At 44.4% G+C, this 25,671-nt stretch overlaps 1 protein-coding gene across 3 annotated transcripts in view; it reads left to right on the forward strand.

The window, feature by feature from the left end:
• Positions 1-4,693: 4,693 nt before the first annotated feature.
• LOC1272555 (nephrin) overlaps positions 4,694-25,671 on the forward strand; it is a 79,539-nt gene continuing 58,561 nt past the window's right edge. For all 3 annotated transcript variants that reach the window (XM_061656401.1, XM_061656402.1, XM_061656403.1), the window contains exons 1-3: positions 4,694-4,912; positions 7,270-8,007; positions 13,070-13,128. In XM_061656401.1, coding sequence (XP_061512385.1) covers positions 13,080-13,128 — 49 coding nt within the window. In that variant the 5' untranslated portion in view covers positions 4,694-4,912; positions 7,270-8,007; positions 13,070-13,079. The remainder of the gene's footprint in view (positions 4,913-7,269; positions 8,008-13,069; positions 13,129-25,671) is intronic.

Below are 25,671 nucleotides of genomic sequence, written 5' to 3' on the forward strand. Positions count from 1 at the left end.
GTTTACAGTGCCGATCGATGACGCGGGCCTGCAAAATGGGTGCGATTATGCTCGACCACGGACACGCGCCACGCGTTCCAGTGCTGCACCTGCCGCGAGGTAAGTGACACTCGTGCAAGAAGGAAGCTTTTAGCTGTTTCTCAGCAGAAATACGATCGGAAAGGAAGACCGAAAGAGGAAAGGCAGCTTTTTTTGCTCATATTTTTGATAATCTGTCTTCTTCCTGCTCCTTCAATTGATGGACGGAAGTTTGGTTCGTTGCTATTTTTGACAGGTGAACTCCGGAAGACGCAAACGCTTGGCAGACGGGTATACGGAAGGAAATGGGAAGGAAGCGTTCCTTGCAGCCATCATCTGCGTGGTTGTTTCCCACGGTTTTGGAGATAAGTATGGGGTTTGGTATGGTGCTGGGAAGCAAATGTGCAAAAATGTGTACACGCACTCACTCCACACTCTCGAAAGCGTACCGGGGTCCACATGATTCAGGAGGCAATTTTTCGGCGGACCAATCTATCAAAATTCACATGTGCAACCGAGCAAACCCGGGGACTTTGTAATTGCTGGTGAGACTCGCTTCAAATGCGCTTACATCGGTGATCATTGGGTGTGTTGTTTCACTGGCCACTGGTTTGCCTTACCCTGTTCTGACGTCGTCTTATCATGCACACACAAACACAAACTGGGAAGAAAGCATGTGGACTGGAACGTAGCGCAATGTATCCTTCTGGGGGTACACGCAAAAATCAACGACGGCAAAAGGGACATGTTACGCTCGCCGTCTTGGGCAGCTTGTGCTGGATGAGAGCACACATTTGATGGTCGATTGTTTTCGGGACATGTCCCAGGGGTTCTCGATGGCGGTGCAGTTTTTCTTTCTTCTCTCTGGTCGATAAATATAGTGCGGTCAGATAGGTAATGTAATAATAACACGAGCGAAACGGGCAGCCATTTTTACTAAATAAGGTCAACGAGATGATGAAGTGAAATCACATCCGATTGGTGACTGTACAGTGGTAATGAGATGCATTATATGTAACGGAGATGTTAATTTTGGAAGCAATTGAAATTTGGAAAGCAAGCATGGAAAAATCATGCACCGTTGAATGGGAATTTCTGTCCAAGTTGTTGCATTTTAGTTGATTAAATAATGAATTAATTGGTATTTTAGGGGTTTCAAAACTGTATAAAAAGGTAAATCAAGCCGGATAGCATGACTATGGCCGGGGCTCATAATATACTATTATACCTAACAGACTCAAACCTAACTTACAGGATTTCTCTAGCTAGCTCAACATCGGAAGCGAACAATTGAATCCCGTTAAATACATTTCAACATTAACAATGGAAATGCGAATGATCTGTCATTAGTTGTTCGGTATAGGCTCGACATTCATTTGAAAATATTGAATAGAGATTTTACGGATTGGAAATGAAGCTTACAATGTTGATCAGACTAGAGGAACACTGTATCGCTGTTCAGCACCAAAGTAATGAAACATTTGTAAAGAAAATGAATTATATGAATAAATACAAACTAGTACCACCGACAAACCGACGTGACACTTGTGTTACAAAACTGTCCCACACCAAAGTACTATCATTTGCAATGAAGGCGATCACTTTTGTCAAAATGAGCTCTGTTCGCAGCTGCTTAGATGGAAACAACTTTTCCAAGTACAAATGGCGGAGGAAGTGTTAGGCAAGATTTTATGAAAATAATTGGACAAAATACTCAGAAAAATCATTTGATGGGTTTTCAAATCAATAAAAATGATATGAGGAGTGGAGAAAATATTCTTCGTTGGAAGTTGGGGAGAGCAAGCAATCTAAATTAGTTAGTTGATTTGATTTCAACTGAAGATTAAAATTTTGTACCTTTTACATTTTAACCAAAAGGGAATTTATTTTGCTTTTAACATTTCATATGTCAAATCAGTACAATTTGCTCAAGGATGTTATAAGGTGGTGGAATAACCCTTCTGATAGCTTGCCATTGGAGAACCCGCGTGTCACTTTTCCCAAGTTTGAATATGCAATTATTGAAATTACGTTCACTTTTCATTTATCTTACATTACATAAACTTTATAAAATGATGTTTTTCATATAATTTAACCGTTCATTTCGTTAAATATGTAAAAAATACAAACAAATGTTTTTACGAATTTTTAAGATGTATGGGATCTGACATAGCGACTCTTGCTGGATCGAGAACCCGCACTTCAAGAGGCGGTTTGTCAAATTGCTCTGTATTCTACCACCTGAACTCTTTTAACATTCTTTTTTTTATTTGCTAAAAAAAACTGACAAATTAAGAAAATCGAGTTTGTCTGGGTATACCTGTATATCTTCTGTATTGTAAATTGTTTTTTTATTTAGAGCATTAAACTATTGGATATATGATTGAACTATGATCTTGTATGTATGACGTATGAGCGTGACATGGTAAGAATGGACGTATAAAAACCATTTCTGAACATAAATATCAAACAAATATTTCAAAGCATCGACTTAATTTGCGGGTTTTTTTTTAATTTTTCCCACGTTACTACTCAACATCAGAACAAAATCGAAAAATCCAGCAATTGCTACGCAGAAAACATTAATGAGGAAAGCTTAAGAGTCGAACCCATTATCGCAAGGAAAACTTGTAAAACATAATTACATTTAATGCTTCGAATTCAAATAAACTACTACTACTACTACTACTACAAAGCATCGACTCACAATTATTTACAAAATATACATGTTCTTTATTTTGAAAGTAAAGCTATAATTGCTCTATTCTATGTATTTTTCTTTTTTTTTGTACTTTTTGTTGTTATTGTTACAATTACAGTGTTCGATCGTTGGCGTCTCTACAATAACTTCAAGTATAAAGAAAAAATGCAACGCCAAATATTTCCGATTTTATTTTATTACTACCAACCACACAAAGTTTATCAGCCATTCATAATCATCATAATGGCGCAAGGTATGATACTTTTATGCCTTTTTAAATCTACCTTTTTTCATATTCATGGTGTCCCCGTTCGCTGCCCATGGTTAATGTTCTAAATAAACATTGTGTGCTACAAACGCTGTTTGTTTAATACTTTCACGTAAAATGCGTTATTTTAAAAATTTAACTTGTATTTTTTGAATCTTGTTTCTTTGGGCTAGTTCAAGTAACTTATTAGGTCAAAATAATAACATCCATGTTTGTAGTTTGAAGAAGACACGCCAAAACGTCCAGAAACTTTGTTCGAAGAATAATATCGTGAGAAGAGTACTTCATAATTGTATGTTCTTAGTCCTTTTTTGTAGACAACGTGATAAACATAGAACACATTTCTAGGTAGCATAAAAAACATCCGTTTTTACCTTATCTTGCTTCACAAATTGAAATAAAAAAAGGTAATTTAATAACAGCCTGTAACATTCAATTTACGTCACACATTACATAATTTCAATCTCGTTACATTTAGCTAGCCGTAAAATTCATAGCTTTTTTCCTTCTCAAATTGATTGATCATATGAAAAAGTCAGGAAAAAGGGAACAATCTTGCAAACGGGGGGAAAGAAACGTTCAATCTTCATACGATACTGCCGCACACAAACCATCCCTCGGGCCGAATCAAACGTAATATTGTAAAGGCTACGGTGTGCTATGCGGACGCTTCCTGCAAGCGGTAGAAGTAGAGAGAAATCATTTTTCGACACACTTGACCTCCAATGTCAACGTACTCGCTCTTCCGGATGAGAAGCCCGAACCCTCGGTTGAAGATGCGTACCTGCAGTAAGGAACCCGGGCTGCACCGAGGGCAGCAGCAAACGTAAGGAAGGAACGCAAACAACCAAAAAATTAACCGACCGGACCTTAAACGTCGGCAATCGCCTACCCTATCGCCGAAGGGATGAACCCTCCGCTCGTCCGCGTGGCAAATGTACGGTATTAATTATGATTCCCTTTCATTCAGCCCTCCTGTGGTGGAAGCCCTCGATTGTTGCACTTCTTCGTCTGCTCTGTCTCAAACTGTTTCCCAATGCAATGCTGAATTGTAAAAGATGCGTAAAGGGCTGATAATAGTAATAATAATAACACACATAGCCACACCGCAAGGGGTGCATCACTTACGTTGGTGTTGGTGCAACGTAGCTGCTGCATTCACCACCGGTTGACCGGTTTTCTAATTGCTACCGAAAGCAGAAAACGCCTGAAGATGGAAAGAAAGGAATGAAAAAATACGCTCGGCCGGTGTTTGGCAGGTTGCATTCATAATAATTGCAGGTGGCCGGTGGTTTTCTGGACCTGTTTCGATGGTTCACGTTCCGGAGTTCATCGCTGTAGCGTTGTGTGCAAGTTCATGCAACAACCGGGCAAGGTAGCACCAGCTACCAGCCTTTAGCCTGTTGGCTGTATGGTGAGCCATCGACTGTTATACGGCGCTATGCTGCTATGCTTGCACCGGGCACAGCGAAGGAACGCACGATGAGAAGCGTAGTGAGACATCGGGCAGGGCTCGATTGCGCAGGCCTTGCGAGTTCGACTTGCGTTCGCTCTGCTGAGTGCTCTCCGGAGTGTCTTCCGCGCTCTCTCTCTCTCTCTCTCTCTCTCTCTCACCCAGCGTCTGAAGATTGAGACATCTCGCGCGGCAGCATAACGCAGTCGGCAGCATCGGCAGAGCAGCGAGTTCGCCCATCTCCGCCGAGACCGTGGTCGGGCAGTTAGTAAGAACTTCATCTCGGAACCGAACGGTTGGTCGTCGTGGAAGAATCGCCCGGGAACTGGGAAAACGCTTCCCACACTTCTGTATTCCTCTCGCCGCGAAGCAGTACGTGTGCGTGTGTGAGTACGTGTATGTGTGCCCGTGTGTGTGTTGTGTGCATCTACGTGCGTATGTGTCCCAACAGTGCGTGTGCGCTGCGGCAAATGTAAGCAAGCGAATCTCAAAGCCATAAAAGAAAAAGTCCACCGAATTAGTTTTTTAGGCTCTCTGGCCTATAAAACGACGCCAAACGTTGAAGGAAGGGAAGATACAAAAAAGTGACCAGTGCTTGATGTTTTTGTGACTCACCAGAGGCCCGCAGTTGACAGTGGAGTTGACGAAGTGTGCCTCCCCATATATCGGCCGTCTACGGCCCACGGTCTCTGCACGACCACGCAAAACAGCAGCACAAAACGAAACGCTGAATAATATGTGGAGTCTTTTCGGTCCGGTTTCGTTTTTTTTATTTCTTTGGTTCACCTTTTCGAGTGTCTGACAACTCATCCCAAGTGACCCGAGACCTCGGTAATACGGTTAAAGTGCTACAGCGATAAAATAGGTGAAACTCCAGGGGTTGAGTGCGTGAAGAAGCAAAGGAACAGGAAAGAATTTTGCGTCCCTTTTGCGACGGAAGCGAGGGAAGATCGACCGAAAAAAGGATAATGGGAGGAACGGGGAGTTAAAACGATCAGGTGTGTTTCAAAAAGCCCCTGGCCGTGCATCAGCCGTGCTGCAGGTGCTGGCGCAAACGAATGCATGTAGTACAGTGGTATAATGTTTGTGTGTGAGTTTATTTTATTTTCTCATTTGTTCCATTTCTGAAACAACTGTCTGGATATAACGAACGAGAGGCAATTCAACCAAACAGTGAATGTGAAGAACGCAATGATTCCATGTTGAAGATGCCAGTGCCTAGCAACCGGACCAAGAGCTCTGCCTACGCCAATAACACGGAAGGACAAACTATCTCTGGCAAAATCCCAGCAAGCCGCCTACTATGCAAAAGGAAAAAAGTCATCCGAAACAGCCTCCCTGTTCGCTACGGACGGTGTCCTTTCGTCGGCCTTTTCGCAATATTTCGAGGCTCTGTGTGCGTGCGGTAGCGTGTGTGTCTATGGTGTGAGTGCGTGTTTGTGTTGGTAGGTGTTTTTCCTTTGCTCCACGCGGTCACGAGGCCAGAAGCGAAAAAGTCGACGTTCCGTTTTCCGACATCTGTTCCAGATCCGTGGGGAGATTGAGGCTTAAGGCTTTCCGGAAAAAAGACGATCAGTAATAAGCTGGCAGAAGTCTCAACGTTGCTATCAGGAACATTGTGTTCTCTACTTCAGATCAAAATATTACCAAAAACAAGGGTGGAAAACCTGACCGTGCTTGGATACCACCGTGTGGCCAAGTTACTGTGTGTGCGTACATCACTGCTTATTCGTCCCGTACCAACCCGTATCGTGATGTGTGAATGTCTGAGTCTGTGTGTGCGATTGATGCTTGCCAGTGTGCGTGTGTTTTCTGGGGGAGAAAAATCCTTTTTGCGGAGGAAAATCTAACAGCATCCCAATTTTTCCCGAACCAACCGAGGGCAGTTCTCCGAGGTTCGCGTCGTGTGTCGTGTGTTTACGGAGGATTCGGGTTCGGGTTCGTTCTCACGGAACGGAACGGCACTTTTCGTCCTCCGAACCTCGTGCTGGAGAGCATAGATTGGAGTGCAGTCTCTCTCTCTCTTCTGGTTTGTGTGAGCTTTTCGCAAATACAGAGGAAAAATTCCCCTTTTCGTGAGGAAATGCAGGCCACGAAAAACTAAAACGGTGATGAGAAAATCGGGCTGCGAATGAGCAACCATGTGAGTGTGCGAAAATGTTGACAGTGATGCAAAAACAACAAAAAAAGAATGAGAAGATCGGAACGAACAAAAATCGTGTGTGCCGTAGGTCCGGTGGAAAAATCCTAACCCATCCACCCAACTGTCCGGTGTGCGTGTGTATTGCTGAAGAGTGGTGCGAGGTGGAGCTCACACTCTTCCGCTGCAGCGTCCACGTTCGTCGTTGGGAGGAGGTTAGGATTTTTCGCTCTCGGAGGAACTCGGTGGACAGTGAAGGATGCTGTGCAGGAGACGTACAGCAGAAAGACAGTGCGTGGCAAACCGTTGGTGTGTGGTACCGCCAACCGCGATGTTCGGTGCTGGCTATAACACGGCCGCATCATAGTTACCGCCCCAGCCTACTCGAATGCCCTGGTGCCTGGTGGTTCTTTGGGAACACACAACCGCTGCGTTTGACAGCTGGAGGCTGGAAATACTGTCGATAGTGTTTTGTTTCCACTTATTTCGCTAGTCGTATTATCAATATCGTAGTGGTGTGTTAGTGGGTGCGTTTTCAGCGTGTGATTTAGTTTGTTTTTGGAGTTTCCCCCTGGAGTTAGTGAAACTTCATATCCATGACAAGAGCTCCTTAGCTTCCACTTCAGCTCTTCAGTGCTTCTACATCTTCATCTTAAATTCTGTATTCCTTCCATTCCTTCTTTCGATAGGTGATTGTTGCTGCGATGGATTGTTTAGCGAAGTGTAGAAAGTGAGTGAAAATTCCCTAGCGACAGCAACTTCATCTCCGGTGACACACAGACCCGGGTACATGGCGAGGAACAGCAGCACTGCCTGCCAACGGAGCAATAGCTAATGGGTAGCTGGCTCATATAAAAGTGTACCATTGTAGAGTGTGAGTGTGTATGTGTGTATAATTTTTTCCCGGAGCAAAAGGTGTCGAATTTCATTATCACATCCCGGAAGGAAGGAACGACACCTCAATGGCTACCGCGTGGGGAATGCTTTTGCGGCAGTGTGAAAAGGTGCTTGTGGAGGCCGTGTGCTGAAAGAAACAGTGGAAAATTCTCATCCGAAGCCCATTTATCTGCGTGTGCGGTGCGTTTGTGGAAGTGACATGAGATGGTGCAGTGTGAAATGATTTGCCCACAGAAGGAGGATGCCCGATAGCAACGTACGTGCGGTGTGTTGATAGTTGCTTGGTCCTGGGAGGCCTAAACTGTGTGTTGTGTGTGAGTGTGTGTGTGTGTCGGTGGGTTGGTGTGTTTCTGCTGAACGAATCAATTGAAAAGGATAAAGAAAACGGGGGTCGAAAGTCCCCTGCATCATCGGAAAGTGTGTTTGTGTGCGTGCGTTTGTGTATATCGGGTGTGTTAATTTGTTTTACCTATCGTCAGGATATAGTCAATATTGCTTCTTCCGGTTGTAAACATCGAATTTTTAGATAGGTAAGTAGTGCACAGTTCGAAAAGGAGATTTTGTGCCGAATAGCATTGAAAATATTTGTATAAAAGTTTATTAGTGATTAAAATGCGTTAAAATGTCCAATATGAACCAGGCGTATTTTACAACTAATTAAATGGAACTTAGGAAACATGTAGAAAATTCCTCATTAGTTTCCTTAATTTGGTAACTTTTTTCTATCGTTGGGATCGACCACGCAACAATGACAAGGAACGAAGCCTAGACTGCGCGGCGGCTGCATGCCTAAGCTAAGAAAACCTATAAAAATCTGACGCGACTGCGTTAGGTCGTTAAACCAACGGAGAAGTCCATTTGTATCTTACCTTGTCATTAAAGACTGAATTTTTATCTCCAGCAAGGCTTTCGTGCGTCAGTGTTTTATTTCGATTTTGTTGATTTGTGTTGCGACGTGGATGTGCCCTCATGAATATTCTTTCACATATTTTCCATCTCATCGAGCGGATCAAAATCAAACCATTGGTGTGTGTAAAGTCATTGGTAAAATATCAAGATTTTCAAAACCGCGGGGAAGAAACTTAGCGTGACAACACAAAGAGATAGCAATTAATTCAAACATTTTGAGTCTTTAATGTTAGAGGATACAGGCAAAAATACATAAAAATGGAAGTGAATGAATGAATGAATGAATAATCATTGGAATGCTAACAAAATGGTAAAAGTAACTAGTAATTATTTTGCAACAAGTTGTTCAATACAAATAGGCGAAAGAGGATCTTGAATTCTAAACAATCATGTACAATTGACAAGCACAAGAGCATATAAACAAGAGTTCAAAAGCTCAATTCATGTTGTTGTGAATGCTTGAAAGGAGGTAAATTAAACGAATGCTTTAACGAAATAGGTTGTCTATACAGAAGACTCATGGAAATAATAATTATGGCTTTAAATGGTTTTGATGTGCGTGAGATTTGAAAATTATTCAAATTATTAAAATATTTTTTTCCAGTTTTTAAATATTGCCTTTTTTAAATTCAGGCATTTGGAATACGTAGCCTGTGACACGAGTATTTTACATGAAGGCATCGGCAAATGTAAAACCAGAAAATATTCATATCTATCTGGCTACCTTTTTGTTACTGTACAAGAGAAGGAGTGTGATTTACCGCAGCCTCTCATCAGTTGTAGAAGCTATCTGGCTTCTGGCCATCTCACTGTTACAGATACAGGGTTTTTTTTACACTCATTGTGCAGATTAGGCCAAATATCCTTCAACCTTAATTACCACCAATCACGAGTTCATCAATTTTGCCTCACAGCATCGCAGCAAAACCATCGCTCATCCGCTCGCTGGGACCTTGGGGGGAGCCACTAACAACAGCAAAAAAAAAAATGAAGAAAAACGAAAACTCTGAAAGGATATCCGTCCTCAACGTCCGCATTCGCCGTTGATTGGAGAGGCATGCAAGTTGATTTTCTGCTTTGCCGTTAACTCCTCGTTAGCGTATCGGGAGGCGTGTGCTTTCCCGGAAATGATTTATGGTAAGCAATGCTCACCATTTACACACCCACAGTGCCACGGCAATGCGGGGCAATGTGGCGGGCCAGACAGCACCGACATGTACCGTGTACATCTTTGGTGCTGTGTTCGTGTTGCCCCGTTTTTTCCCTCCACGTTCCATGCCGCTGTGTTGTTTGCCCGAATTGTTGCCTCCCTGACGAGATAAAATTATCCCATCCGATAGAGGGAGGTGTCCTTGGAAGTGTTCGAAAGATTCGCCATTCGCTCACTCCCAATTGGAAGACAAGCTCGGTAGGCGGCGAAGCTTCCGTACTTTCGTTGGTGCCTGGGCAAACAAACGGAAGCTGAAGTGAATAGATAATAGGAATGAATTTATCAAAAATAATTTTGACAATTCTTCGGGATCTCCCGCAGTCCTCGCTGGTGGCGGGATGATAATGTAGGCCAGGGCCGAGCTCGGGCTGAGTGACGGCTCCCTGCCAAAAAGGGCTTAGGAACTTTCTTAACGGCTCACACAGCTAGCAAGAGGAAAGTTCCAGAGACGTTAGCGGGGCCCAAACAGTAAAAAAAATTGTAACAAATTAGATATAATTCTTATCAATCTAAAGCATCACTTAAACAAGCGTACTTCGCTTCGCATGTTTTGTACCTTTCCTTTGCGGGAGAGTGTTTCGGCAATCAACCGCTGCTTTGTCCTTGGTACATATTAGGGCGCTAGAAGCTACCGACCCTCCTTGGACTGAATTTTCCAAGATATACATTTTTTTTCCATCTCAATGCGCTTCGAGGAGGCGAACCCATGGTACTGTGTTCGAGCGCGCGCGCGCGTATGTGTGTGTGTTTGCGTTATTTTTCTTTCACTCCGTGACCGTACTTATCGCTCGCTAGGTGGCACTGGAAGGCACGCAGGATGTTGTATGGAAGAAAAATGCCACGCGTTTCGAATTGGAAGGCAAAAAACGGGCGTGCCGCTGGGTGCAGATAGGTGAGGTGAATTGAAAATAGGAAAATAAGAAAGCAGCACACGCACAAAAGAACAGTAGAGAAATTATGAAGGCGAAGAATATACTGTGCTCTCCCACTGGCAACGACAACATACCCCTGGCTCCGACACAGAAGACGTCGACTGTTTATATTCCCCTGCTGCTGCTGCTGCTGCTGCTGCTGGCTGAGTGCGTTCGCGTTCATCTCCTGCCGAGCGTAAGCAAGCGTGTTAGACTCTGCTTTGCGGTGCACATGGTCCACTTATTAGTGTGTAGTGGTGTGTGCCTGGGTGATGGGGGCCGCTTCTCGCTAGCTAATTTTACGCCTGTCGTTTTACTTTTCCAGCGGAATAATATTATGCCAAACGTGGCGTGCATTTCTGCACAAGCTTCGCCACGCTGCTGGGAAGAGCGTTTCGTAGGGAAGCGCTCTTATCCTGCTTAGGTTAAACTGGGTATCCAGTTGCTCGGCAGTGGCCAGTCAGCTCGAATTAGATACGTTGCGTGCGTTAACTAAGTATGACAAATGCTGTGAACAGTAATTTCCCATCATACAAAGCGTTCAGTTGGGCAGTTTGCATAAATACATCCACCGGCGCTCATGTGTTGGCGAGAAAAGCCCCAAATAGCGAGTGCTGCGGTTTGAGGTTTTCGTTCCATTTTGCTTAAAATCAGTGTTGAAGGGCCACGATCGAATTGAGTTGTATGTTGCAAACACTCAGCACGAGCTTTATTTGTTCACGGACGGGTGAATTCTTCCCGACCTCCCCATACACAATTGGGATGTCGTGATTGCAGCCCATAAGCTATAGTATTCAGAACAATCGCCATTGGAAATGAAAATGGGATGGGGCGAAGGAAGGTAACAAAAATAGTTCTGATTGCCTTCCATTATTCATAACGCTCGGTTCGGCATATCGGCACGGTGTGTGTGTGTGTGTGTGTGTGTGTGTGTGTGTGTGTGTGTGTGTGAGAGAGAGAGAGAGGTGTGCTCATTATCTTGCAATGCTTATGCAGTTGCATGCACGCTCAACGGATTACGCCTTGCAACCCCAATTCGAGGAAACTAGGGCCTAGGTGCGGTGCGGTGCAGTCTCAATTCGATGCCGACCATTTGCAAGTGACCGGTCAACAGACTATGGCTTAATTGGGCAGGGCTGTTATAATAACCGTATCTATCTTCTGCTTCTACCAAACCCACACACAGACACAAATAGTGCCAGCCACGATTGCCACAGGATACCAACCAAGGAGCCCTGCTGTCCCTATTGTCCGGATGGTGTGGTGTAAGAAAACATGATGTCATACGGATGTGTGGGACGAGTCGGGTCGGTTCTTCGTTTCCTTCCTGCTTGACCTCAGCTCTCGATCCGACGGCTCTAACTGTTAAATCATGCTGATAAGGGTTGCTGCTGAATTAATTTTAATTATGTCTCCTTCAACCATTCCGATTGTTCTCGCTCTTGCTCAAACACAATCAATCTTGCTCTCTCCGTCTCTCGGCTTCCGGTTCCTTGGATTCAATCGGATCCGAATGACCTTCCCGGGGAAGGTGCAGGAGGCGAATCACTATCATCAGTGTGTGTGTGTGCGCGGTTGCTTGCATAACACATAATGCCGATGATACGGCAGTGCGTGAAGAACGATTGTGTGACGTCCAACCGTTGCAGGGCTGGGCAGAGCGCGTGGGCCAGCAATGCTTTTGCCCTAGTTAGTACCACTCTCACCCGCATGACACCTAGCGGCATCAAATTCCCAGCGTTTGTGTGGTGGAAATATCTTCACAATCGCTCCAGCCAGTTCCGTGCTTCTCCGTGTCAAACACGTAGCTAACCCATGGTTTATACGGGCCGGGTGTATTTATACATGTGTGTTTGTATGTGCATTTAGTGCGCGAATCAATAGCGCACCACTATCGCTATCTTCGCACTTCATTGATGTTGGCGCGATTAGCCCTGCATGGGCAGCAAATCATGCAACGGTGCGCGCAAAGAAATACCACAAGTGTTTAAGCTGTTCCTGCAGGTCCTCGTGTGCGCACTTTCTCTCTTCTACCACGCATTCACACACACACACACACAGACACAAGTGGACTGGAAAATGGCGCGTGTAAATGTGATTGCTTTCGGGTAGGACAGCACGTTGGTTTTCGTGGTACTGTTTGTTGGGAAAATCCAAGGAAATCCAAGGGTAGGTGGGTGCAAATTTCTGTTCGACCTCCCCTCCCAGAACGCTCGCTGGTGGGATCTGATTTCAATTGATTTGACGCAGAAAACGCTTTGATGTACCTTAGTACTTTTGCGTTGCCGGTACTGCTGGTAGTTTTGATGTAGATTGCCGGGGTTTGTTTGCTGGAATTGAGACTTTTGTTTATCGAACCGTTCGGGATTCGTATTAAATTGAAACCATGGTGAGCGTGACGTCGCAGCTCGTTCTTCTTTTCCCCTCAACCGATCCAGGACTCAGTTTCTTAATGATTAATCCTGAAGTAGTACTTGTGTAGGAATTATGGTCTAGGTGTAGGATATCTTTAGCAAGTGCTTCAGTGACTAATGTATTACCTCCTCTCTTTCTCTCTTCCAGGAATACCAAAATGAATCTACAATCGCTGTTGATAAGACTTTTAACACCAATTCTAACAGGTAAGTAACGTGTACCACTAGAAAGCTTAAGCACACTCCGCACCATTCAGACGCTACTTGAGCCGAAGCTCCCGGAACTTCCAGGGTGTTCAGCGTGTTTTGTACAAGTACACAGAGAGAGGTTGCGTAAAATTTACTTACCTTTAACGAGCGAGGTAAGAGCTTCGGCAAACTTTGCTACCGTGTGTTTGTATGCTCCGGGGGATGTCTCCTTACGTTTTGATCATTACGTTTGGAATCTTCCAAAGGAAGCGTTACAACTTGCCAATTTGGATTTCCATTCCGAAGGATTTGCCATCTCCTGCACCTAGAGCGCCGGTACCGGTCATGGGTAAATTGAAAGCGCTCCCGGTCCGGGACAGTTTGTAGCGCTGTCCTTTTCAGTATTCCATTTGCCAGCCGGAGACCGGAGCATTTAAGGGGCTGCCAGCTTCCGTTTGGTTTGGGGAGGTTTTCCCATGCAGCCGGATGCAGCATCGGACGAGAAAAGGCTGCAGGTCGAAGCGCAATAATTCTTGATTAAAATCAAATAAAACTATTTTATTAAATATCCTTTTCCCATTCCGAACTCGCTCGCCCTTTGATGTTCGGTCGGTGCAAAAGCTTTTGTGGTGCAGGGTTGCCTCGTTTGTGTGTCCCTTGTTTTCCGCGTTTACCTCCCTTGCGGCATTGTGAGCCTGTGTGTCTGTGGAAATGTGTAAAAACCCCCTCTTTTCGCACTGAACATCGCCTGCATTGTGTTACGGTGCAGTTGCAGATTTTCAGCTCTACCCAGTGGCACACTGCCTATTGCTTCTGCTGCAGACTGCGTTGGAGCTCGTAGCCAATTTCCAAGTAGCTGTGAGAACGTGTGTTTTTGCGTGACTGTGTGTGTCTGTGCTTCGAGCAGTTTCAACCGAGAAGGTTCCAGGGCTTCAAAGGATCAAAGAAGCAAGCCAACAAGAAGCTGGCAGCAAATGGGCTCAAACACTCGTCCGTCCTCGCTCTCTCTCTCTCTCTCTCTCTCTCTCTTTATGTCCTTTGGTTTCCCCTGCGATCAGGTCAGACGCCATGGCACCGGAGCGCATCCGTTCGGTGGATGACTCTTGGTGAAGCAGTGTGTCGCAATGTTCTAGTTTTCTCACACCATTTCCAAACGATAAAAGGCGTCACTGCATTGACTGCAGGGGAGGGGGGGGGGGGGATTGCAAAGACGAAACAGTTTTCACGATGTGCGGGGCTCACACAAAACGGGGCACACACAAAAGCGAACTAACAGAAAAGTGCTGACGGTGGCCCGATGCGGTACACGCAGACACACACAAAAAGCGTGGAAAGAATGAAATGAAATGGGAGGAAAGAGTTTATCCCACACCACTCGGGTGGGCTTCTCTTAAGATCGTTTGCAAAAAGTCACATGGACATGGTTTCGTCTTGAATCAACGTCGACATTTGCGCTTGGCAGCCGGCGGAGCAGCCGGGAAGCGGGTGCCTGAAGATAGTATCGGAGGTGGAATATCTTGTCTCGAAATCTTTTATGCGAAGATTTTATTCAAGATCTTCCCCTCACATACACACACATACACACGCGTACATACGGTCATGGCCTTGTATGCTGGCGCTTATATTGCTTCGAATTGCTCGGGGTTGTGCTTGCGGAGGGAAATTCACACTGGGAACGGAAGATAGCAGTGGGGCAAAAATGTCCCTCCAAGGGAAGTTTCAAAAGAATACGAGCTCATCCTTAGAAACTGGCACACATCGAAACGCACACAACCATCGTAGATGAATTTCACGATCGAACATTTCCCCACTTGTATCCGCTTCTATTGGAAAGCGCAGATGTGTATGTGTGTGGATGTGCGTTACTGTGCTGCTGAAGTACACGGTGACATAAATTTTCATCCTGCTCTTGAATTCAATTTCAACATTGTCTTGTTCTCCTCTGCGCGGCAGGGGCATCATTCGATGGCAACGGTTGTGGGACATTATTACCAGAGCGGCATACCTCTTAGAGCACGCGGTAGACACGCGGAAGCACACGCACCACTAGAGGTCGTGATCCTTCTAGGGCGCGACGCTTTAAGACACGCGACGGGCAAAGAAAATGCCACGCTGCCTGCCGCAGGGAAATATCGATAGAGTGTGCGTGTTTCGCCGGGGGAAAGGGCCGGCGATGGCAGCCTGCGGGGCAAGGCTTTTGAGCGCAAATTATGCTACCATTGCACAATGGGCAGTTTAGAACAAATTGCGGGATAAAATTATTTTTGCAGAAATTGTTAGTTTTTATCGTTTGTAGTAAAGTATTATGATAGTAAATAACATTTTATTTGTAGTTCGCATCCATACCACCAGGTGGCGCTGCATAAAATAGTGTTTTAAGGGATCTTTGCTTAGTTTTATTAATTTTGTGTGTTTTTTTTCTTGTATTATTTGTTGCTAATAGTATAAACCATTTTAAAATATACTGTAATGTTCCATAATGAAGATTAAATAAATAATAATAATAATAATATATAAACAAAACATAATAATTTTGAATAAGATAATTTTTTCTGCTTTGTATAGGACAATTGTAGCTAATTCTCGTCACTTTTACTCACAGGTAGTACAAATATTAAAAATTTACATACACAACTTAGGTGGATGCTATTACAAGCTCCTGACGTCTAGTTCACTTTTCTAAAGTCATGAATAAAGGCATTTAAATAATTAGATAGAGCAGGTGCATTGAAATAAAGTACTTCCCAAATTCGTAATGAAAAGCAGCACATATTGTTTGTCTTTGAGTATTCATCCAATACCTTTCCAAGTGCTGTACTGCCTTCAGAAGGGGTAATAAAACTAAAAATCCTTCTTGGTTTTACAACTATCTGAAAAAATCAAAATTGCACGATAGCTACAAACTAAGTATTTACTTCATTTGTAAAGTTAAACCCTGTCTTTGTTTTAGTGCGTGTAGCTACTGATATTGAACTGGTTAACGAATCAGAGGAATACAGCTCATTATACAAAATGTCCTTCTGGATGCATTTTCTTTCTTGCAAAATATTCTTTGTAGCATCTCCCCTCTATCCTTATATTAAGTTTGTCATGAGTTTTGGGAGTTTCTTCTCCCAAAACGCCAATAGATGCTACTGCATTCATAACGTTTTCCTGTTATGCGTATAATTTAAGAATTACTTTCCTTATATCCTTCTATAATCTGCAGTAGGACCAAAAGGTATTTGGTTCTGATTTGCTTCATTATATTTAATGATAAAGTTAGGTTAGAATAGAAATTTACATATAAGATAAGTACATGAGCTGAAACTAAGATACACAGTTTCGTAATTGAATATTTTTGTAGAATACACGAAATACGCTACACTAGGCACCTATGGAGCCGCCTACTTACGCATGTGTCTGTTTTTAGAAAAAGTTGATGTGAAAAAACTTCAATAAAATTCGCGTTCGCAAACTTTCGCAAAATATTTCTTCACAGATTGATAGTATATATATTACACTATTATGTGACATATATGAGACAACGCCACTCTACGCCACTTTTATAATGGCATCAAGTCAAAAATTAAAATTATGAAAATTTTCAGGAGGTTTCTTCAGTTATTAACGTATATTTTTGCATAAAATTAACTTAGCTCAAAATTTTTCATGTGTTTATAAAGCTGACTAAATACCCTTTATAAAATGTCTAAATTTATCAAAATCGATTCATATTTGAAAAAGTTACAAAGGTTTAAAGTTTTCCAAAAAGTGAAGATTTTTCTGCGTTTTTTTAACAAATCTCGACTTTGAGAGGTGTTTTATAGAGAACCATAACAGATAAAGAGCTCATATTTGGTATTTTTCTTAGTTTAACCCTTAGTATTAAAACCTATTATTTGGAATTGCGCTATTACAAAGTTGATTTTTTGAATTTCATCCCGGCAAATGCCCATTGTGCATTGGCAACAAATCGTCCCCAGATTGTGTAGGTACACGCGCGCGAGCTGCTCGTTTACTCACGCGCATAATGAGCTCGAGGCTCGGTTATCTCGGAGGTTGTCGAGGGGTTTCGGACTGCATGGCAGAGAGGCCCTGGTAGTAATAAAATTATGGCTTTGAAAAGCATTTGCCTCGGCTTCGTAGCAGCTGGCGGAAAATGGCGGTTGATTTAGAGCGGGATGGGCCTTTTTTCTACAGTCAATGAGGTGTTTGCAGGAAATCCTTTGATAAGGTCGTCGTTGTTTGAGTACCTGAAGAGTTTTAAGTGAACGTTCGGTGTTGTTAACTATATTGGAGGTGAAAAAGTATGTGTTAAACATTTGGGAAAGCTGGCACTGCGTAGTTTAAAAATGAAACAATCGTTTTATTTTTATTCCCCAACACAAGCGTATGGCTTCCGATTCTGAATTGTTTGCGGGCGTTGCGAAATATCGTATTCCATTTTGCGCTTTAAACCCATTCAATCCTTTCGGGAACGATGGCTTTAAAGTGTCTCCGCCGTTTGATGGTGGCGGTGGGCGCATGGTTTGCAACGTACGCCGTACTTCCCAGCGCACCGGAAGTGTATCATAAACGATTGCGAAAAGCTTTTCCGATTCATCCGAATTCTGATGAATAATTCACACCATCCTGGCAGCTCGGCGCTCATCGTCACCGTCAACTCGGGTGGTTTTTGTCGAAGCAATGGGTCCGTGTGTATGTGTGTGTATTTGTCGGTGAAATCGGCAGCTGGAAGAACAACATTTTCCCAACTTCCCGTTTCCCGGAAACGAAGAGCTCTCAGTGGCCTCCACTCACCCGGTCGGTGATGTATGGAGCTGAGCTGTGGCTTTATTTTCTGCAATGGATTCAAGCACGGTATGGAAAGTTGTAAGGCGCCGCGCTATCCTCCACTGACCGTGATAATGATCTGAAATTTATTTTCTTCTCCTCGGACGGCCGCCGGCGTGAATGCGGCGGAATCCCCAGAAACGTATGGGCCAGCCTGGCTACGGGGCACAGTGTTGTCGTGGCTGGAAAATCCTTCCATTCGCTTTCTCTCACTCCGTAAATGGTGTTGCGTTATTGCGTAGGCTTTAGCAAGATGGGTGGCTAGGGGATAGGAACAAAATCGCACCCATCCCCGTACACAAGGGTGTCGGAGAGGATTTCCCATGTGTGAGTGTGTGTTTTTTCGGATTTTACGTGGGATGGGGATGTGTGCATCCCGATCGTACTGGATCGATAGGATTTTATGAGGGAGAAAAAGTCGATGAGCTTTGAAGTATCTAGATTTAGGGGTGAAAAATGATGTTCGACCATGTGTGTGTGTGTGTGTGTGTGTGTGTGTAGGAGAGAGAAATTACGAGACGGAGGATGGGTTTATGTGGGGTAAAGTGAAAATACCACTGTAAATAGGATTTGATGATGGAACGTCTATGTTTGTCGATAAAGAAAAGGTCGGAGAAAGTTCATCCATAACTGGAATCATTCAGAAGTGGCCAGAAACATTAAAAAGGTTTACTTTCTTGTACATTAGTTGAAGTGTCGCCTTATCTTTTTCCCAACTATATTATAGTGAAAAATAACAGTTTTATGACATTTCTTTTAAGAACCAATGTCATTATTTTACTGCCCTTATAGTTTTTAAAATACAAGAAAAAACATCTTTTCACTTCTCCCGAATACAACACAATATAGTTGCTTTTAGTCTAAGCTAAGCTTTTAAAAGATTAGCCACATCTCCAAAGTTCAAGGTACAAGCCTTGCTTGGCAAACTGAATTTGCACTTGAATAACTTTATCTTATCCCACAACGCAAACTTCACTAAGTCTGCTCAGGTTCCATTTCCGTTTTTCCATCGCCGCGCTAGAGTCTAAAAACTTTAAATCTGCAACATTAAATAACGATCACCGCACACGCAAAACTGGACGGGTTTTGTTGTCGTTGTTGTTGTGTGTGCCTCCGTTAGATCTAATTTCCATAATCGTAGCATTCTGATTTGGCCAGCGCTAGGGTTGTGCGTGCGTGTTTATTTTGTGTCAATCGCCCAGCCAAACGGCAATATGATGGACCAACTCGGTTAAGAAGCTTGGCGCACGAACGCGTCGGCAGGAATATTGCTCGATTGGCAGATGAATGAAGCTTATGGAAAATCTATGTGGTTGTGAAATGGGATTAGGTGGAGCGGTAGCTAGAGCATCATTTGTGCTAAAACGAGCAAGAAACCAAAAAAAAAAAAAGTGACACAAAAGATGAGCTGGGTTGCATTTGCATATTGATGATAATTTCAATTTGCCATTCCTTTAGCAGAAAAGTGGCCCCGTTTTGGGTAACATGTCCGTGTGCCCGAGCGTGTTGAGCAGCTAATAGAGGGCGTCGTTGTTTAATTTTCTTGGACCAGCGACGCGACACAGCGTGTCCGCTTATCATTTGCAACTGCTGTGCCCGTTTAACCGTTTAGCCAAGGTTTTGTTCCCTTTTTGTCCTGGTTGACCTTCTTCTGTTCGTTTTTTTGTGACTGTGGGCATTTGCCGCGGTGCTAAGATCCCAAACCGCTGATATGGAAACAGGCGTCTCCATTCCGCTAGATTGACGCTAGCGATAGTCATTTGCTCCCGGAGCTCTGACGTACGGCCAGCGCTTAATTGGGCCTATGGGATGTCGGCGTGGGGGAACAAAAAACTTTCACACAGCATCAACCGGCTCCATCCTGTTTTCGGATCCTTTCCACCGCCAGTAGGATTGTCCAGCAGGCGCGCGCGAAACCGAGTGCGGTGAAATAAAATTGCCCATCAAGCTCATCGTCCTGGGCAGTGGATGCGAGCGCGTGCTCATTGGTGTCCTTGGCGAAATTTGCTCCCTTCCCACTGGCATTAGAAGGGGACGGGGCGCGCAATTTTCACTTGCTTCTTGAGGTACGGGTAGAGGCAGTCATCATCAACCGCATTGATTGACAGCTAGCAAATGAGCGAAGATTAATAGGTTTTTTTGGTGTTATTGTTGTTGTTGCTGCGGGGTTAGAATCTCCACCGCACAGTACGAGACATTCTGGCAGCCGTGCTGCGTGTTCTTCGCAGAATGAGAGATGGAACAAATCTTCGGTTAGAAGTGAGAGAAAGAGCTCAGCATGGGGGTAGAAACGTGGACAGAATAAAGGAGAGCGCAGTGGCACACCCGAAGACGCGTATGATGTGAAAAAGCCGCGCCGAAACCTAAGGGCTCGATAGACGTGACTCAGGGGGATTTGAAATGGAAGCTTTCAGGGCAAAGGCAGCCCACAGCAGCTCGCGGCTCAAAATGACATCCCGCTTCTTCGGTCGAGGGCAAGATAGGGGTGACGGGAGGCCACCATCACTTTCTCCGTATGACCGTGTCGTCCGACGGCCTGATGCCGATAACTTAACTGCGAACATCAGACCAGGAGCTGAAGTGGTGCAAATCGCACGCTGGCTTTTCCGCTTTTTCCGAAAGTGACGCACAAACACTGTGAACACAGAAACGAGCAGATCAGAACGTGGCACGCGGCTCCACAGCAGCTTTTCCTCTTTTTCCTACCCCCCTCCCAAGGGAGGAGTTGAAAAGGAGAGAAAATCCATCGACCGTCACAACAACCGCAATGCGGTAAAATTTTACAATAATGTTTTGAAAGCATCCGGCCAGCGCTCCATCCCCGGTGGCTGGTGGTTTTGGTCCGTGAGCGCAAGGCTTCTGGGTTCTAGGTGGTGTGGGGATGGATGTGACGCCGCTTATCTCTATCGCAGAATCACGGATCGAGCACTTATCTGACGCAAGAAGAAGGCCCTCCCCAGCACGCAGCATCGAGCGCAAGCATCGAAGCCAAGGGCCAAGATCGCGGTTGGCGTGTGTCGATGGTGGTGATTAGAAGAGAGGGAGAGACCGCAAAAGGAAAAAAAATCCTAATGCCGGAAATGGTGTGACATGCGTGTGACAGACTGACAGACAGACTGTACAAATGGAAGGGAACCAGGTCTGTCAGTTCATATTGGAGCTTGGAAGTTTGGAGTTTTTGTTTTTATTGCAAGTGTAAACTGTGTCCGAATAAAAATCGAACAACGATTAATCGTGCGGAGCTGAAGACCCTCAAAAGTAAGGACGTGCATTGGAAAAGAAAAGTCCACGGAAGCTGATGGATGCTTTTGTTGGTTTAGTTTGAGTGGAATAAATTACCGGACGGGCTGTGGATGCTGGCGAATGAGCCACCGTCTCTTGCGGTAGCCAATGACGTCACCGCCCATGAAGGTTAATGTCTATTTTGGGGCTTTTCAGAGCTGGCATGTTTTGATTATACTCAAGTTGTTGTTTTTCCAAACGGTACATTCTCGGAACTTTTGTATCAGTTTCAGCAGTTCCCCGAAACCGGCTCTACAACGATGTGAATTTTGCGTGCTTTATAAGCATAAATACATATTCTGCTTGGGTGAATAATGCACGATAAGCTTACTTAAAACAAAAAAATAAGTTAAAAAAAACACAAGCTTATTGTTATTGAATCTACCCATCAAAACTTCTGCCCGTGGCCTGATCTGATATGGAGCCGTAGATTTATTATTTCCAGTGCGCTGTTGCCCCTCGACTCCTTTCGAATTAAGACGCAGATGATGTCTCATAAATTATTTCCATATCATTTAAAAATTAACTTCTCGCTCTCTTTCACTCCACGCTCTTGCGTCGAGCACCGAAAACCGACCGAACAATGTGTCTGTAATGTACCATATGTTGTGAACATAAGAACCATGTAGCGGTTATGCTGCCGGGCCGACTTTTCTTCCCATGCGATGTTGGGTGAGTGACTTTTTTTTTTTTTGGTTCGGGGACACACTTGGGGTCCTCCTTTTGTTTTTTTTCTGGCTTCCACGGAGAAGAAGGACACATTCTGAATTAAAAAAACCACATTCTCTTGCAGTGAGCAGGAGGCACACAATGTTTAAGCGTTGCTTCTTTGTGTATGTGTGCATGGGTACCCGGTTTCATTTGACCGTTGTGCAAAACGGCGACTCCTAACACAATTGACTCTCGAGGTTTATTCTCGTGTGCGGGACAGTAGGACCCAAAACGGGAGAAAAACAGGATGCAAGGGCAGAAAATGAAGAGCGAAGAATCCTCACCGTACGAACACAACGGTAAAACAAGTGGTTGCCAAACATTGTTCGCTCGGTGCGGTACACCGCATGATGGTGGCATCCGGTTATTTTTGGAGTTTTTGCTTTTCGGTTGCATGTGGTCCTGTATCCCTCTCCACTTTGGGAAGGACGAGTTGGAGGGACGGGTATGCAAACATTTTTCCCAGGGAGTTGGTAGCTTCGGGACTCGCAGTTCCCCGTATGGTTGTGTTTATTTGCTACACTAACGAAGAAGGTTAGCCGAAGTAAGAAGGTTGCCTCGCACAAACCTAAACCCTCGTGGCCTGGACTAACTTCCTTGCAACTACTCGTGTGCGATCCCCCTTGGGAAGCGCACATACTACACACAGCCTGAAGTAATTTGGCTGAAATTTGTGTTTCATTTGCATCTTTTTCCGTTCCCCCGTCCACCCAGCCGTCTGGCGGGCATGTGTTGTTGTGTAACGTGTAGATATTTGCGATGATTGAAGCGATTCCTAACATGTGTGCTACACAGGTTCGTCGTCTGCTCGCTGGTGGTAGTGCGAGGCAGAGTTTCGAAGGTCCAGCGCCTTTATGAGCTAGACATGAGTTGCCTCTCGAGGGGCTAGTGTTAGGAAATAAGACACGGTGGTGGGCTCGTATGGTGTGAATCGTAGAAATGGTTCGATGGCAAAATGAAATAATATCTCCCAAAACGGCGGAACCCCTTCGATTTTGCCTTTCGGCCGCATGTTCACTGGCGTATGGCGTACGCAACGCAAACAGATGGTAAATGGATCGAGAGAGGAATGAAGAGATGAGCTGGTGGCTGTTCATCTCAATCGAAATACAGCCGAATCGGAAAGGCGTAAAAAATTGGATGATATTATCATGTGGCCGATGATGGTCGCGGCTGGGCCGGGCTCGCCGCGTATGTGTGATGTGTTGCGGGTTAACACATTAAGCAAACGCGGTTGGCGCATCCGACAGCAATCTATAATTATAAAGATTTATTTCACATAAACAGCACCTAGCCTAGAAAAGGGCTATGGATGGGCAGGGGCTCTCTTTCTCTCTTTCTTCCTCTCTTCCTGCCTTCCTCTCTATCATTTGTATGTTCCCTTTGGGGTAGACTTCAGTTAATGAGTGTGATATGTGTGCTATTAACGAAACACATTTATTTAGCGTAATTATGAGCCCCATTCGAGTGCAGACCATCATCAAAACCCCTTTCACAATAGGCCGCGATAAGGCAGTTAATGAAGTTGGTTCCGTCAAAAGAATGGTTTCAGCGTTCTGTATTTGGTTTTTTAAAGAGTTCATTTCGATTTTTGAATCGAGAGCCCGTGTGAGTCTGTGTAGACTTTTGGAAAAGCAAGAATATAACTTCGGTTGGCTCGGAGTACCAGCATGGCAGCAGTGTGTAACCAGCTAGCAGATGTTGGATCGCTTCCGGCGTGACCATATATTCAGACACTGTGTGCGTGTCTATCGTCTACCAACTCCGACAACTCCGAACTGTATCTGTCCGACCGTTCGGATACATCCGACACTGGGTGCCTTTGTTTTGCCTCCCGGCACCGAGATACAGGACATTCTGGACGTACACTCACACTATGCCTATGGAGTATAGAAGGACTTGAACATTTCCAACCGGCATATTAGGCATGGAGACTGCCCGGAGGGTAGAAAGATTACAGACACGGACAACGCACGCCAACACAATGGTCCTGTGGCGAAAGGCGCTATCCTAATGAATGCCATGTTTTGGACACTCATTTTAGGCATGCTACACACATCCCAGTGATGGTGCGGGTCCTTGTCGTGCACTTGCCCAACGATGGTACGGCTGAAACGGGCGTAAAAGCCGCGGAACAGCTGTGAGCCGTTTGGTACAGCTTGCCCGGTTTTGCGGACAAATGACTCGAGATAGAGATGATTAGTTTGGGCAAAGATGCGTAGCCTGCGGACGATGGAATGATACAAGCATTTAGGTTTAAGCAAATGTTTGGAATATGTTCTACAATGGAGATAGGACAGGTGGAATAAGCAATGGAGGACTCATACGCATAAGCACATGAGTCGTGGGAGACGAATGAAATAAATTGGACATTGCTTGAAAGTATAAGTAAATAAGTCCATACTATAAAGTTGCCATAATTGTAACATTTTAGGTGTGTATCAAAAATAGAATTGCATGCAATTCTTATGAGTGTCTTATGAAATTTAAAAATGTATACCATAAACTTTTTGAAGGTCATAGAAGTTTATGGACCTCCTGGATACAAAAGATTTCTGAATTTATTGGTTTCCCCTCCCCAAAATCAAACACCATTGAAAAACTTTTTATCATCATTCCGTTGACAATCGCTTGTCACAAACACTCCTGCCCAGGACGACTCCAAAACCTCTTCCCTGTGTGCTTCCAAGTTCACAGAGTTTTGTGTTGCCGGAAGAATTTACGACACATGAAGCCGACAAAAGTGGGTCTCACGCTTCGCGAATAACGGCCAGGATCAAAACCAAACGATACGGATTGGCTCATCCCAACCTATCGTTGACCGAAAAGTTGTTTATTTATTTTACATCCCTTCCGATGCATTAAGCGCATCTTAAGAGCTTTCACGTTCGTTGGGAAGCGATTCCCGATTTTACGCTCCACCCCGCGACAATCGTAATCTTCGTAAAAAGCGAAAGTTTGCCCGCTTCTCCAAGCAACGAATGTTTTATGTCTGTTCCATTTCAAAGGACTCCCTCGCGCACCCTCGGATTGACATTTGCCCTGAACATAGTTTTGTTTTTGCGTGATAAACAATTAAAACATTTGTTTGAAGCAAAGTTTTGGTGGCGCTCGCTCGCGCCATAGCCCTCACTTAGGAGCTGAACTTTTCGGTTTTCTGGATTCGGATTTCGTCGTTGGATTGCTTCTGCTCACTCGAAACACTCAAAAGTCTGATTGTTTTTTATTGGTGTTTTTAACTTCTGCGACCGACTGGCTTTTCGGCTGGGCGGGCGAATTTGGCCGCGAGGGAAGTTTTTATTGCTTGGAAATTTTCAAGAATTTATACTTGCCATATAAAACCGAGGATATTATTGGGAGAAATTCGGGAGGGTTGTGGTGCCTGAACGGAGCGAGCCTCTAGAGGGCAAAGCAAGCGCTGTTCGTATGCACGTGAAAACGGGCCTTGTGAGGCAAGTCTTCGATTAAGATAAATTAATTACGATAATGACCGTTTGGCGTCGAATCGGCTGTTCTATTGCCGAGGGTGCCTTCCACTGGTTTTGAGGTGGCATGGGTATGTGTGTATTTGTCCATGAAACGACGAAGCAGTTGACCGAAGTCGCCGAAGTTGCCGATCGAATGTGCTGATAATGGTTCGCTGGTAGTAAAACAGTGTGACTCTATTTGTAGAACATGAAATCAAATGTCGTTTATTTTTTGGAGGTATGAGTGCTCACAAAGCAATGCACACACACACAAACATACCAGCAC

Source organism: Anopheles gambiae, chromosome 3, assembly GCF_943734735.2.
Source record: "Anopheles gambiae chromosome 3, idAnoGambNW_F1_1, whole genome shotgun sequence".
NCBI classification, from domain to species: domain Eukaryota; kingdom Metazoa; phylum Arthropoda; class Insecta; order Diptera; family Culicidae; genus Anopheles; species Anopheles gambiae.